Here is a 16,399-nt window from a genome sequence, read left to right as displayed (position 1 = left end):
CATAATTGTATCTGTAAGGTATCTTTACATATACAGATTATTGTTTTACCATTTGTAAAAATCTACTGTCAACTTTTGTGTCAGATGAAAAGATGAGATGTTTTTTTATCACACAAAACACAGTTAACATCATGTGAGAAATATGTTAAAAGAGAGAGATCATAATTAAACACTTTAAAACTACCACGCTATATTAAAAACCATGGTATTTTATTTGGACACAAACATACACCAATATAACATTTCACTGGTGTTCACCCAGCATCTTTGGGTCATATGTTACATGTAGATGCTTGGTGAATCATTGTATTACTGTTTATTATTGTACTGGTTTTTTTGTAAATTACATTAAATTAATTTGAGAAACTCCATATTCAGTATTAACAGTTGATTTTTTTTTTCAACTTTGATCAGATTTTAGGACGATATTACTTCTAGACTTTAGACGCTCTATTCCTCTATTTTACTGCCTAGCTTTATTAGAGAATATAAATTTTGAATACTTGTTTATACGTCATTGAGTTCTAACACAAATAAAATATTTCTGTATGTAAAAAATTTAGTGCTGCTTTTGTTTGTTTTTTTTAATTTCAGTTATAAGAAAAATTAGTGTAAACTGCTGAAGTTTTTTCTTTAGTATATTTAGCCAAAAGTTAATATTTTTCCCACCATATTCCAACCTTTATTAATGATAAAGAAACAGGAATTGTACTCATGAATTCAAAATGTTTATTTTTCCAGTAGACAGTACAAAAGAGGTTATCAAGCAAGCTGCTCAAGCTGTTGGATCTTTAAAGGAATCAGGCAAGATATTTAATAATTTTTATAACTGAATAGGAAGAGGCAAGATATTTAATAATTTTTATAAATGAATAGGAACAGGCAAGATATTTAATAATTTTTATAACTGAATAGGAAGAGGCAAGATATTTAATAATTTTTATAAATGAATAGGAACAGGCAAGATATTTAATAATTTTTATAAATGAATAGGAACAGGCAAGATATTTAATAATTTTATTTATAAAATGAATAGGAACAGGCAAGATATTTAATAATTTTTTATAACTGAATAGGCAAGAATTTAATAATTTTATAAATGAGGCAAGATATTTAATAATTTTTATAAATGAATAGGAACAGGCAAGATATTTAATAATTTTTTCACTGAATAAGAACAGACAAGATATTTAATAATTTTTATAACTGAATAAGAAGAGGCAAGATATTTAATAATTTTTATAACTGAATAAGAAGAGGCAAGATATTTAATAATTTTTATAACTGAATAAGAAGAGGCAAGATATTTAATAATTTTTTCACTGAATAAGAGTAGACAAGTTATTTAAATTTTTAATAATTTTTATAACTGAATAAGAACAGGCAAGATATTTAATAATTTTTATAACTGAATAAGAACAGACAAGATATTTAATAATTTTTATAAATGAATAAGAACAGGCAAGGTATTTAATAGTTTTTGTAACTGAATAAGAGTAGACAAGTTATTTAAATCTTTAATAATTTTTATAACTGAATACGAACAGGCAAGATATTTAATAATTTTTATAACTGAATAAGAAAAGACAAGATACTTAATAATTTTTATAAATGAATAAGAACAGGCAAGATATTTAATAATTTTTATAACTGAATAAGAAAAGACAAGATATTTAATAATTTTTATAACTGAATAAGAAAAGACAAGATACTTAATAATTTTTATAAATGAATAAGAACAGGCAAGGTATTTAATAATTTTTGTAACTGAATAGGAACAGGCAAGATATTTAATAATTTTTATCACTGAATAAGAGCAGGCTAGGTATTTAATAATTTCTATCATTGAATAAGAGCAGGTGTAAAATCAAAATGGTAATAATAAAACTTATTTAGCTGTAACACTTTAAGTTATAATGTACTTAGCTCCAACTTTGAATTTGCACAGGTGGAAGTCAAAGGATACACACCACATCCTTTTACAGAGTGTCAGTCAAGATGGTATTATATAGTTTATGTTGTCAACTGTTCATTAGAACCTACACTGCTGATGATTTAATAATTGTTCACGATAGAGGGATTGAATACCAGATACATTGTATAGAAATACTGACAAAATTGTAGATAAGCATTTTGGAGGTTCTGTAGAATATGGAACTACAACACCCAAACCGTATGATGGACAAAAGTATATTTTATACGTTACGTGAAAGTAACCTTGCACTCCAACATGTTAGAGTTACATTGATATAATCAATTCATATCTGGAGTACAAATACTTTTGTAATATATCTTATTTTCTGTGTATATTTGACCAAAAGCTTCCCACATTTTGCACATATACACATGGTAATTTTGAAAATATTGTGTCAAGTTTGGAGGTTATCCAATACACCTACCCAGTGCACATTTGGTTAAAATGCATTAAATTTATGACCAACAGTTTAAATCTTTGCTTGGAAATTTCTATGTGATTTTAGCATGTTTAAGAACATGTGGTAGATGTAATCAATATCAGATTTGGTAAAGTTTGTTTTTAATTTTGAGAGAATTTTTAGTTCTAATTTTGTCAGAAAACTTTCACGAATTGATGGCTACCTAATATCATATTACATAGAGTTTTTTTGTATGTTCTTTATATTTTTATGTTGGCTTTTGAAGCAAATTGTCAACCTGAACATGGAAAACAAACATTTGATGAACAATAGAAAGCCCAAGAAAAGGTTTAAAATAAATCACTGTTTTTACTTTTAAATAAGAAACATCTGTGATTATATCAAGCAAAAGAAGATATCCAGAGTGGGTCAAAATATTTTGAGTACCAAGTATATTGTTTGGTTCCTTTGTAGAATACAACATCTCCTTCAATCCTGACGTATATTCTCCAGGAGTCCAGCATCCTGAAACAGAGGTTTGTCACAAAAACTTCTATTACCATAAACTTTAGACTACTCCTGCTAATTCAACTGTTTAGTATTTATAATCATAAAATGTTCATGATACTTTCTTTCAGTACCAGTTATCTAGTAGCTGTGTAACTTTAAAATTTATTCAGGTGATAATTTATGATGATAAGTTTGAAACTGCATTTATATTGTAAACGCATATATGAAATAGGGTTTGAAGTAATTGTATGTGTGTATGCTTCGTGGGTTAACTTGAATACATTTTCTAAATGTTTTGGATGACATTTGTTTGTTTATGTTAAATATTTGGATGTTTTATATATGTGAAATTGTATTTTAAACAGAAAGAAAATCTGAGAAAAGAACGTCAGTTAGTAAAAGACGCTGCTTGTTTCTTACTTACCATTCAGATTCCTGGTTTTGTAAGTTTCTGTTGTTTTTAGTATTTTGAAGATGTGTCATCAGCTGATATACTGTTTTACATTTTACAAGAAAAGTTGGTTTGAAAACTTAATTGATTAGAACCATGCATAATACAGACTTGGAAAAGATATGAAATAATTGCCCTTACAAATTGAATTCATACCTTTTAAAGTTATGCACCTGCTCTTTTCAAGATGTTATTGGGGTATTTATTTTACAACACTGAAAGTAATTGTAAAGTGCTTTTAAGCTGTAGTTCACTAATTTAATGATTTTTAAAGAAACATTAAGTTAAATGACTGCTTACGTTATGTGATTGACATTGTATTATTAAAACTGGCATTCGTTTTTCAAATGTTATAATGTAGCACTAATGTTTTGAAGTTTAGTTAAACAGGTGGTAAAATTAACTGAATGTTCTAAACATTTTAATGTAATGATCTATAAAAATTGATATGTTTTAATTATTGTTAAATGAAAGACAATTCAAAATTTTAGTTATGAAATATTAGGTTTATGTCACAGTAGAACACACTGCTCATGGTTTAACTTTTGTCTATTTTGTTTTACCAGATTAGAGACTGCTTAGAACATTCTACCTCACCAATTGATGGTACAACACTTATTGAGGCTTTACATAGCAGGTTAGGTTTTAGTAAGTTTTATGGTATTCTAAATATCATAAACTTTTAATTTATAACCTGAAAATATATTTAACATGGTGTATTGTTAAGATATGCCTAAGAATAATTATTTGTATTTGGATATATCACACCAATAGCTATTAAGGCTGAAGTATTTGTTTTAAGAAACAATAGAAGCAAATGTTTCCTTATAGAAGATTTAAATGGTAGTGTAAAAGAATATTGAGAAATTATATTAAAAATTTTCATACAGAAGTAATATTTTATTTTTTTATTATCTAAATTTACAGAGGTATCAATATTCGCTACTTAGGCAAAGTGGCAGAGATGCTGGCCAAGATCCCTCAGTTACAGTATGTCTATGTGAGTTAGTTAGATTCCAGAGATTAATCTTTCACAGTATGCATTAATTTTTTGTTGTATTGAATGTGCTGTTACTAATAGATGTTTCCACAGAAATTAAACCATGTAAGGATGTGTACTTGTACACAAAGATTATGGTAATGCTGACAACAAAGATCAAATAAATTATATACAAAAATGTTTGTGAACATTTCTAAAAGTTATTTAATTTCCGTGACATTTATGGGTTTATGGAAACAATGAATGTCTAAGTTAAACAAAAACGTTTTGATGTTATAAGATCACTTATTTCTATTCATTCTTAAAACTATTTCTATTATTTAGGCAATCTCTGTTCAAGAGCTCATTTCTCGATCTGCTAAACACCAGTTTACAGCTTATCTGCAAGGTGTAGAGACCATGAGTCTGGCAGCAGCAATCAGTCACTTTCTCAACTGTTTTCTGTCATCTTGTTTAAACCTCCCTTTCCCAGTTGGTGCTGAAGAGGTTAGATCTTATTATCCTGTTCTTTGAAGGAAAACTAAGTGTGTGTTTTATATATATACAGCATAAGGGTCTTCATAAATTAATTTGTTTTCAACAAAGACTGAATTTTTAAACTATTCCTGAAATGGTTATATGAAACTGTTAGCCGTAATTCTCTGATTATGTCAGACTTGTTCAGAGGACACTTTTATGAAAACCATCATCAACAGCAAAATCTGATTTACTACTTTTTTATTTCAGCTTCAGTTTAGAAACTCAAAAAAAAAGGGAAAACGAAAGAACAAACAGAATCCTCTCCTTGTTCAAGGTATTTTTAATTGATAAACTAAAAAAACAAAAAACACTAGCCTAAGAAAACATTGTTTACTTTCAAAACAAAATACTACTTTTTTTTACACTATTATCCTGGTATTGGATAAATGGTGTTCAACTCTTTGGTGTCAAGCTAAGGTCAAGACTGTACCATTGAATTAAAGAATAAATCAAATTGTAATCATTCATCCACAAAATGTTTGTAAATACTTAAGATTTATTCAGTATTACATTTTTGTTAATTTCATACATAATTTTTGTAATTGCACAGATTTTTAACTGAATATGAGTCTAACCCCTTATGAATGAAATTGTTAGTGACTGGATTTTATAATAGGGTTAAGAAACAATAACTAATTAAAATCCACAACACTACACTTGTAGAGAAGTTAAGGTTCAAATTGGTGTCAAAACCTACTTCAACTTCCTTCTCTACAAGTGTAGTGTTGTGTATTTTAACGAGTTACCGTTTCTTAACCCTGTTTGTAGTGGTTATGTAAACTGCCTAAACATAAACTTTATGAAGCCATAGGTTGGTGATTTAAACAAATTATGAGAGCTCTTTTTCTTTTTCCTGTTCTTCTTAATGTGATAAATTAAAGTGGTTTCTAGTTCATAAGATATCAGAACAAAGTGATAAAAGCTTATCTTGGTGATATGTTACTGGTATTTAAAAAAAAAAAATTGTTAGGTTTTTTTTTTAGATAATTGTGCAAGGTATTTTTTAGGTTATTTTTACAGTAAGCCTTAGTGTATGAAGTAACTGGTTGAATGAGAAAATATAACTGAAAAGAAACGTTAAGTGAATTAAATGAAACCTATTATAATTTTAATATTGTAAAGAAAGTTATTTTTCTTAATTGCAAAAGTAATAACATTGAATGTAATGTTTTTTTAATTAAAACAAAAAAATGTTCGATTTATATGAAAAAAAATCTTATTGGAAAGCTACAGGAAAGTAGTTTTGAAAATTCATACAATTCCACGCATAAAAATATTTTATTTTACAGAAATTGTATAAATGGTAGAAAGTTCACCTCAAGATTCAAAGAATTTCATTAGAGAGTTGTTTTTTTTGGCTTTTCTAAATGTTATGAAACAAACCATATGATGCATGTTAATTTGCATTAGGATACAATAGAACTAATGCATTTATTGACATCACCCACATTGAATATATAAAGTCTCCTAAATATTAAACATAAATGACTGAGTGAAGAAATAACATTTATTATTTTCAGCAGTTGTTCCCTAACAAAAGTTGAAGACAATCAACCAGTAACTAATATTCCATTAGTCAGCTTCAGGGGGTTCACGTGGTTTTGTTGCACCCTTGAACATTTTAATAACATAAACCATTTATGTTGTTTTTTAACACATTATGTGTTAGTAATATGTTATAAAAGGCCTTACTGTGATGTACAATATAAACAAAGTTGCAAACCACCAGTTTAAAATATTCTAAATTTTTGATAAGATGAATTGGTGTTAAATATAATATACTCTAGGTTTCTCTGTTGATGTCAAGATGATAAACTGGTGAGTTTCTAAGATTACCATGCTTTCATGTGGTAAGGCAAGGTCTTGTGTATTTTAGACAATAGTGAGTGGACAGTGCTTACGCCTCGATCCTTCTGGAGTAACCTAAAAGCAGAACTTCAGTCATACTACAACTGGACAATAGAAGTGGAATCTGTTGATGCAGTTGTTGAACACTATGGCATCCAGAAAGTCTCACTTCTTCGCTCCTTCTGCATGAAGTGCGGCCTTCAAATTCTCTTGAAGGAGTATGGTTTAGAAAATTGCACCCGTGCAGCATTTACAGAAGATGACATTTTGAACGTGTTTCCTGTGGTAAAGCATATTAACCCAAAGGTAAGGAGCACATAAGTTTATCCAGAATGTGAGGGTATATATAACCATCTAAGTTATGGTGTTCAAGTCCTATTGAAAAGATAATGATACTAGTGTTTATTAACTAAATCGAACTGTGTAGAGGTTATAGCTACAAAACTTTGCATGTGTGAAATATAATGGTTAACTTTAGTTACGAATAAGAACCAACAGAAAATGTAGATGAGTGTGTAATAACATGTCCACCACCCTACATGTCTGCTACGTCCAGTGCTTTCTGTCACCCACTGCTGTGGCTCTTCAGGTTGGCTGAGACTTGACTGTAACTATATTGTGCGAGTTAAGCTTTTCAACTGAAAAGTTTTTCTTCAAAAACAAATGATTTAGTAATTCATAATAACCCCGGTAAACTTCTTATTAAACTGAAGTTGATGGAAGACATTGAAAAACACAGTTTCTCTGCCAGGCTGATTGTCTCTATTTCTGTGTTTATTAACCACACCTACCTTTAAGTAACAGAAAAAACATTTTTAGTAAATACAGTTAGATATTTGTTGATTATTTCAGACCACAGATGCTTACAATTTCTGCACTGCAGGCCAGAACAAGATCCAACAAGGGTTTTTAAAAGAAGGGTATGAACTAATAAGCAAGGCTGTAAACTTGATGAACAATGTGTATGGGGTCATGCACCCAGAAATAGCCCAGTGTCTCCGAATGTTGGCTCGACTTAACTACATAATGGGGGATCACACAGAAGTAAGTGTGTGTTTTGTCTTAAAACTGAGATTTGAGTCAACATTTTTTAGTGATGATCTCTTTATTTCAAATTTATAAACTACATCATGAAATGAAACAGTAAAGATATTTTGTATTCACCAGTTTTTATTAACTGCAGCTGTTGGAAGTGTTGAAAACTTTCAGTTATTTATTATTTCCTTTTTCATCACTATTTTACTTCAGTTACAGTAACAAATCATGGTAATCACCAATTTTTTCTATAATAACGATAAACTTCTGTTTAACAAAAATATCTTTGACACTCTCATAGTAAAAATGGTTGTGGTCAGTGGAGAGACACTGTTTTTGCCAGATAACTTTCATTTTACATCATAAGGTGTATAGCAACTCCAGATTAAGTTTTGATATATTTTTAGATGAGCTGTTATGAAGATCTTTATATGTTTTTAGTTTGTAAATAAACACAGAGAATGAAATGATAAATTAAATGTTATGAATCCATGATGACGAGAAAACCCACTTTTAGAGAAAATTATATATTTAAAAATGGTTGGTATGGGTAGAGAAAGCACTAGTAACCTGACGATGATTGAAGAAGGTCAAAACACTGTTTGCTCCTCTACTAGTGCTTTCTCTACCCATACCAGCCATTTTTAAATATGTAAATATTTCAGACACATTCTTCAATATACCTAATTTCAATATGTCATATTCGAATTTAGTTAATCTTTGATTTATGTTGATTTATCAGGCTATTGAATACCAGCAGAAAGCTGTACTAATGAGTGAGAGAGTGAACGGTATTGACCATCCCTACAACATCACAGAATATGTGAGTGATCATGCTGTGAAGATTGTTAAACTAATGACTTCTGTACTGGTTTTCAGTGAGATTATTTTGCTTTAACTGTAACAGGACATATAAAACCAATCATTTTCACTGCATCTGAAAATATTTTGTGTAGTACCTCAGCTAAAGTGTAGAACAATACTTTTGAAATATGGATTTTTCTGCATAACAAACCAACTGATAAGAAAGGTCAATCATTTGAAAGCACTTGGGTTTTGAATTTTGTAACCCCCACATTCTCCTAAGTTTATATCATAACGTATAAACTTCAATGAAATTGTACAGAAAAATTTTACTGTTTAAACAAAGTATTAATTGTATTATAATCAAGATAAATAGATAAAAGCAGAAAATGATAATTCTGTCCAGTAATTTTTAGAATACCTGTTTGGTGTTTTAATTAGTTTTACAGAGATGTTAGTCACGTTTTTTATATAATTTCTATTGTGACCTGTGTATCTTCTATATAGACTCATCTCGCATTGTACTGTTTTGCTAATTCCCAAGTAAGCACAGCTTTGAAACTTCTCTACCGTTCTCGATATCTGGCTCTACTCATCTTTGGAGAGAACCACCCAGAAATAGCCATGCTGGATGTATGTTATAGTGAGATTTGATTATATTAATGGTATTGGGTGTATTCTAGAGCAGGGGTCTCTAAACTATGGCCCATGGGCAGCATTGGACCTGCCAACAGTTTATTAAAGTAATAAAATAATTTTTTAATATTATACAAACAAAAAGTAATACGTAATTGAGCAAAATCCTATCTAGTTATGATACAGCCTGCTAATAGTTCCTTAAAATACTGTCATATCATTTTGATTTTTAATTTAAAAATAAACTTAATTGAGCAAAAGTCAATTCAGGTGTGATAGACTTTTCTATTTGCTGGAAAACATCATATTACTTAGTATTGCATCATCTCGCTTACCGATCCCAGTATCCTGAAGCAGCATGTTTTTTCCCCTGCCTGCCCCATGTACCTCAATGTGTGTCAGTGAATGCTGCTGTTTACTTTATATTCAAATTCATAGCTATTCAACAAAAGAGAAATATTGACTCTGAATGTCATGCTTTTAAAGAACAGTGAAGTGTGTACTACTTTTTTGTTGAATTACATAAAGTTCTGTGATTAATATGCAACGGGATTACTGCAGTGCTAAAAGAATACAACATTCATAGACATTTCAAAACCAAGCACTTATCAAATTATTCTCAGTTCACAGGAAAGCTATTTCCAGACAAATTCGAAACCTTGAAACATTACTTATTATCACCACAGTTTGTATATAAGAGAAAGAAAGCCTAGAATGAAGCTGCAACAAACAAGTTTCCAAGTGGCACACCTGTTAGCCAAGCAAAGAAAACCATTTATCGATGGTGAGCTAATTATACCATGTATGATTGAAGCAGCTGAAGAAATGTGCCCAGAAAAAGTAGACTTATGACTATTAGCCTTTTGGCAAATACAGTTGCTCATAGAGATGAGGACATTGGAAGCAGTATTGCATCTCAGACAAAGCCAGAGAGTTCAAGTGCTTTTCCTTTATGCTTGATGAGTAAACAGATATGTCTGACACTTCAGAGTTGCTGTTATTTATTTGCAGATTCAGTATTAATTTTGAAGTGACTAAAGAATTAGCTTCTGTGCACAATATGCTTGGGACAATCACAGGTGAGGACATTTTCAAAGAGGTCGAAAAATCACCTGGAATGGAAATGGTTGAAGTGCGTTACAGCAGATGATGGTAAAAATACGTGTGGTGCAGGAAAAGGTTTAATTGGGCAAATTTACAAAGCTGTTGAAAGTGTGGGTTGTTCCAAGCTTGTGGTTCTTCACTGCATTATTCAACAGCAGCCATTATGTCAAAATATCTGAATCTGTCATGTTTCATGGAACATGTAGTTTCAACAGTGAATTTCATTTGCTCTCGTGGACTCATCCATTGCTAATTCCGTGAATTTTTTATGTTAACAGAAGCAACATATTCTGACTTGCTCTACCACACTTCAGTTCAATGGCTTAGCTGTGGGAAGGCTATGTCACAATTTTTTGAGTTTAGAAATATGATTCAAATTTTCTTAAATGAAGAGACCCACCCTCAACTTTTACTCCCCAACAGTGAATGGAGTGGCTTTGGAAATTAGTTATCTGTAGACTCGACCATGTACCTGAATGAATTCATTCTTAGATGTTGTTTATTTGCAGAGCCAATATTACTTTTGAAGTGACTGAAGAATTAGCTTCTGTACACAGTGTGCATGGAACCAACCACAAGTGAGGACATTTTGAAAGAGACCAAACAGTCACTAACTCAGTACAACCTGGAATAGAAACAGCTGAAGTGTGTTACAACAGATGATGGTAAAATTATGTGTGGTGCAAGAAAAGGTTCAGTTGGGTAAATATACAAAGCTGTTGAAAGTGCAGGTTGTTCCAAGCCTTTGGTTCTTCACTGCATTATTCATCAGCAGGCACTGTGGAGAAAATATCTATCATGTGTTGTGGACCCTGTAATTTCAACAGTGAACTTCATTTGCTCTCATTGTCATATCTGTGAATTTTAAGAAGAAATAGAAGCAACATATCCTGACGAACATGTTATGCTCTTCTGGGTTCAAAGCATGCCGTCCTCGTAGAACTTCATATTTAATGCCTGTTCACTTAGAAGCACGATTGAGGTATGCAAGAAAGCATGTAGATAAACCCTTTACCTGTTGGAAGAGTATTCTTTGGTCAGACGAGACTACAGTTGAGCTTTTCGGCCACAATGATATTCAGAATATTTTTCATAAGAAGAGGAAGCGAAATCTTCCAAAGAACACTGTCCCTACAGTTAAACATGGAGGTGGCTTGATCATGCTATGGGGTTCCTTCAGCTCTTCTGGTGTAGGTAGCCTTCACCGCGTCAACGGAATCATGAAAAAAGAAAAGTACGTTGATATATTAGACACTTATATGAAGAATGATGCTCGGAACTTGTGGCTTGGGCGTCGTTGGATCTTTCAGCACGACAATGACCCTAAGCACACGTCGAAATATGTGCAATCCTGGTTGCAGAGGAACCATATAAGTGTTCTGGAGTGGCCATCGCAGTCACCCAATCTCAACCCAATTGAAAACGTTTGGCATGAGTTGAAGACCAGGGTTCATCAGCATCATCCGAAAAACTAGGAGGCCTTCTGTAAAGAATGGAAGAAAATAGCAGTTGAGTACTGTCAAATGATCATGGAGGGCTATGAGGAGAGATTGCACCAAGTAATTCACCTGAAAGGCTACACAACTGACCATTAAAGTAGATGCATGAACACTTTCTGTCCCTCCTGTGTTTGGTTATTTGTTTATAAACAGTTTATTTGTTGTTCAATTTACATAAAAATTTATGTAGATGTGTATTAGTATAATATTTATAATATACTATACTTTCATTATCCTAATCATGATACTTGTTAAGTTATAAGGAAAAAACTACTCACAACGCAGGGGTACGAACACTTTCTGTGGTAACTGTACATATTCCTACTTAATATTACCACGACCCCCTTGGTCAGCAAAGTCTAAAAAGATCTACTTCTCAGCCCTTGCCCAAAAAGGTTTGGAGACCCCTGGTATAGAGATCTGTTATAAACAGGTTTTGTCGATTTTCAAAGTGTTGTGTGCTTGCTGTCTCTTTCTACATTTGTTTAACCATTACAATAGAGCACATACTTTGCTTGTAATAAAAATAAACCAAGACCTAAAAACCATATTATCTGATTAAGAACTCTAGTAATCTAAATTTTACAACTTGTTATTAATCTTCTTAAAAGAAAATTAACTAAAACTGCCTGGTTATACATAGCTACAAAGTAAACAGAAGTTCAGTTATTAAATGCATTATTTTATTGTTTCAAACTCTAGCAGTGGTTGGCTTTTGTGATCATTTGATTTCCATAGAAATTGTATAGAGTGGCTTAGCCACTAAATATCCAAGTCTCTCTCTTTTTTTTTTACTTGTGATGCCCTTTAAAGCTGAAATTTTTGTATTGATATGATTGAAGGAAACATTTTAATGATCCTCACAATCCCTATAAAGCTGAGTTTCAGAATTTCCTTGTCAATATTTCAAGTAAATTGTGTAAAAATTTGCTTATGGTCCACCATATTCTTTAATGTAAAAACTGCTAGTTAGGCCTTAAAATGTCTAAATTTACTTTATTTTTTTTTATATTAGTGTCTCCAACAAGTTATCTGTTGGCTTTACCCTATTCAATGTAGAAACAGAAGAACAACTCCAGATTACAAACAATGCATGATGCTCCATTAGTTAACATAATAGTTGAGAACAACAGGAAACTTTTTGATCCAATTAGGGTATCCTCTCCACTAAAACTATATCATAGCAGATTTCATAATGACACAAGATAATAAATCCCTGAATTGTTTTAAATTAGTGAGCAAAACTATATACAAACAGGTGCTTAAATCAGGTAAACCTTTACCTGAAAGAACATGTTTTTCATTATGGGCCCAAATAACTGGCTTGAAAATTTTTTCATGATTTGCATGGATGTAGGTGAGCACATAGCTGCATTAAATATACATTTTCTGTCTGGAATTATTGACATAGTATGGCAGTAATGTTTTTTGTAATAAAGGGTTGTGTCACACAAATTTGATGCAAGAAAAGTTCCCTGAATTCAAAAACTTTGATAACAACTGATCAACACTACCTGAAGGTAATCCATCACAAGTCCAACCACTCTGTTAGAAAAACAAAGCTGTCTTAGCTGAAGGGAACTCATGTCATTCTCATCATTGAAATATGATAAGATGACCACCCTAAATACCCCAAACTTGTTTCTTTAACTTTTCAATTCTAGTAGTCCTCCTCTGAACCATTATCAACAATTCAATGTTTCTTGTGAGGTAAGGACTGTAGGGCTTAACACAGTACTCTAAATGTGGCCAAACCAATTACCTTATAGTTGTACCTGGTTAAATAGGTTTTTGTAATAAACAGTTCTTTAGGTTTAGCTTTACTCAGCTTTTTAAAGGTGTTTATGTAGTCCTTTTGGACTTGCAAAGTGGCTGAATTAGTTACTAATTCTAGTTTTCTCTTTGTAACTTTTATACCTTTATTACAGTGAGCATAGTTTAAATTGAAATTTGAAACTCTAGTTTGTATTGTTTTTAAAACTTTCACACTTATATATAAACATCTTGTTAACAACAAAATATGAGAACCAAGTGTTGAACCATAAGGGATGGATTAGCATACATGCCCCATGATTCAAAGACTGGTCCTCAAAATTTTAGTAAAGCCCTGTGAAACTTTCTATGACAGTGAACATTATTTCATTTTAGAGCAACATTGGACTTGTCCTTCATGCTGTTGAAGAGTATGACCTCTCATTACGCTTTCTACAACATGCATTAAAACTTAACAGCAAGTAAGTAATGTTGGATTAATAAAATTATTAGTTTGAGTTAAACTGATTGTGAAAGATAGGTGGTTAGACCATGCATACTGATAAAATATCATAATTTATTTAGTAATTATTAAAAATGTATTTATGGCGTGTACCATACTTCTTACTTGTTAAAGGGCACTTCTAAACAACAACTAACAGTCTTTAGTAGTAATTACACATTTCTTGGAGATCTTGATGTGTCTAACTTTACATGGTGACACTTGACAGTATCATTGCCACATTTCTTTCAGGAAAGCAAACTAATAACATCCCAGACTGTATATAAGATTATTACAAAGTCAAGTTAGTTTTTAAAGCCATTCACTTCAAAGTCGTGTAGTACTCATGTGCATCTGATTTGTGACTACAGGTATTACGGAAACAAAAGTCTAAAAGTGGCCATTAGTTACCATCTTGTGGCACGCACACAATCTTGCATGGGAGACTTTCGTGCTGCTCTCCAAAGTGAAAAGGAGACATTTTCAATATACAAAACACAAGTAGGTGTTAAGTTTTTTTTACAATATTGAGTGTAACTATTCAGCAGTACAGTTGTTACATTCCTACTGACAGTGATGTATTATTTCATCAGCTAGATGCTCTAACAGTTCAGATAAGACACAGTACTTTTATTGCCTTACACTTTTTGTAAGAATAGACATTTTATAGTTCCCACTACAAGACAAGTCTTTTCTTGCACTAATTTATTTTCCAGCTTGGAGAAGACCACGAGAAGACAAGAGAGAGCTCAGAATGTTTACGACACCTTACTCAGCAAGCAGTTGTCCTACAGAGGAAGATGAACGAGGTTTACATGGGTAAACCTGGAGCTACATTACCACCAATTCAGGTGATGGTACACCTTAATTTGATTTATTCTAGTTCACAGAACAACTATTAGTAGTAAGAGAGGGATACAGGTTTTGGAGGTCATTTTTTGACAATCATCCATTATTGATTTCAGATCCAGCCACCTTCCATGAGTAATGTCCTTGGTATGCTTAACATCATAAATGGTATACTTTTTGTTCATATAAGGTAAGTTACACAGGTTTTACTCACTGCTTTTCTTGTAACCATAACTCAGGTTTGTTTCCTAATTGCTTGCACTTTCTCAGTAGTAACTATTCAACATCAGGTATAAATCCTATACAAATATTTATTAGTTTTACTACCCTCATTTCTTTTTAGAATAATCTTGTGTGTTAAGCATTAGTTATTGATTTCTAGTGAAAACAAAATGTTAATGATTATAAATATATCACTAGTTAACAACCTGTAACTACATGTTTACAGTAAAGAAGATCTGGAGAAATTCAAAGCTGAAACAGAAAGACAACAACAGAAAGACACACCAACAAACAAAGTGGTAAAGGATAGCACTTCTGATGTTCCAGAAACTGATAAAAAAGACACTGCCAGTAGATAATTGGAACATGATGTAGAAGGACATCTTTTATTTCAACCTAAAGGAATGTCTGGTGATGTTGACACCAACGAGGGTTTGTTGGAATCATTAGTTATTGTAAATGCTGCCACCTGTCAAAGATTTGGTGTTCAACTCTCTTGGATGTACAATATAAATGCTTTAAGTGGGGGGAGCAATCATTGGTATAGTGTTCTCCCAAAGTTACCTACAGGGCTAATTCTTTTTGTTCCAAATGAATTTACCAAGAACTTCTAGGTTCATTGGTACAAGAGGATCTCCTCTTGTAGATAAGCTGCAAGTTAGTTTTATTAATAAATTAATATAAATCTGTTATTCTCTTCTCTGTTCTGAGACAAGGTCGTTGGCATTAGAGAAATCCACCATACAGTGAAAGTTGTGTGTTATACTAATAACCCAGAATTGTTGGGAAGTAGTTACATAGAAGATTTATAAAAATTAATAAACCTCAACTGAAGATTTCCCTAAACTCCTTGGAGGACACATAATAGAGTATAAATAAATATTAAATATTAGCAGTGACACAGGTTAACATGTGCTGGTATCAGTAACTTCTCGAATAAGATGTACAATTGTGTGGATTACATAGAAATTTGCTTACTCTTCAATTCATAGATTATTTGAATCTTAGATTGTTTAGCCTTTCTTGCAATAATTGTTTTAAGATTAGGTAAAGTGTAAAATATAACACATTAGAAACTGGTGCTTGCTACTCTGTTACATTTCATGACAATATTGAAAAGTCAGATTTTTACCAAGCTTTGTTTGATTATAATGTAGGACATTTACAGGTAGATGTCAATGTATGACCAACAATTACAACACATGTAAAACCTTGAGCTGAACATACCATTTGTATTGGCAATAAGTGAGAATCATGAACAAGGAAATGTTTACTATTACACTCATGTTATAA

The 16,399-nt window shown here is 31.6% G+C and overlaps 1 protein-coding gene across 7 annotated transcripts in view; it reads left to right on the top strand.

Annotated features, from left to right (window-relative positions):
- The window catches only part of LOC143253585 (clustered mitochondria protein homolog), a 43,225-nt gene extending 27,427 nt beyond the window's left edge, over positions 1–15,798 (top strand). For 6 of the 7 annotated variants that reach the window (XM_076507672.1, XM_076507668.1, XM_076507667.1 and 3 more), the window contains 16 exons: positions 742–804; positions 2,850–2,911; positions 3,251–3,328; positions 3,903–3,973; positions 4,264–4,336; positions 4,661–4,822; positions 5,063–5,129; positions 6,732–7,009; positions 7,556–7,747; positions 8,481–8,561; positions 9,050–9,175; positions 13,930–14,015; positions 14,407–14,536; positions 14,752–14,886; positions 15,001–15,074; positions 15,333–15,798. In XM_076507672.1, the coding sequence (XP_076363787.1) occupies positions 742–804; positions 2,850–2,911; positions 3,251–3,328; positions 3,903–3,973; positions 4,264–4,336; positions 4,661–4,822; positions 5,063–5,129; positions 6,732–7,009; positions 7,556–7,747; positions 8,481–8,561; positions 9,050–9,175; positions 13,930–14,015; positions 14,407–14,536; positions 14,752–14,886; positions 15,001–15,074; positions 15,333–15,465 (1,811 nt within the window). In that variant the 3' untranslated portion in view covers positions 15,466–15,798. The remainder of the gene's footprint in view (positions 1–741; positions 805–2,849; positions 2,912–3,250; positions 3,329–3,902; positions 3,974–4,263; positions 4,337–4,660; positions 4,823–5,062; positions 5,130–6,731; positions 7,010–7,555; positions 7,748–8,480; positions 8,562–9,049; positions 9,176–13,929; positions 14,016–14,406; positions 14,537–14,751; positions 14,887–15,000; positions 15,075–15,332) is intronic. The other variant, XM_076507673.1, reaches the window with a different exon arrangement.
- Positions 15,799–16,399: the final 601 nt, after the last annotated feature.

The sequence above is a fragment of the Tachypleus tridentatus genome, chromosome 6 (assembly GCF_004210375.1).
Source record: "Tachypleus tridentatus isolate NWPU-2018 chromosome 6, ASM421037v1, whole genome shotgun sequence".
In the NCBI taxonomy this organism is placed as follows: domain Eukaryota; kingdom Metazoa; phylum Arthropoda; class Merostomata; order Xiphosura; family Limulidae; genus Tachypleus; species Tachypleus tridentatus.
This window is presented reverse-complemented; position numbering and strand designations above follow the sequence as displayed.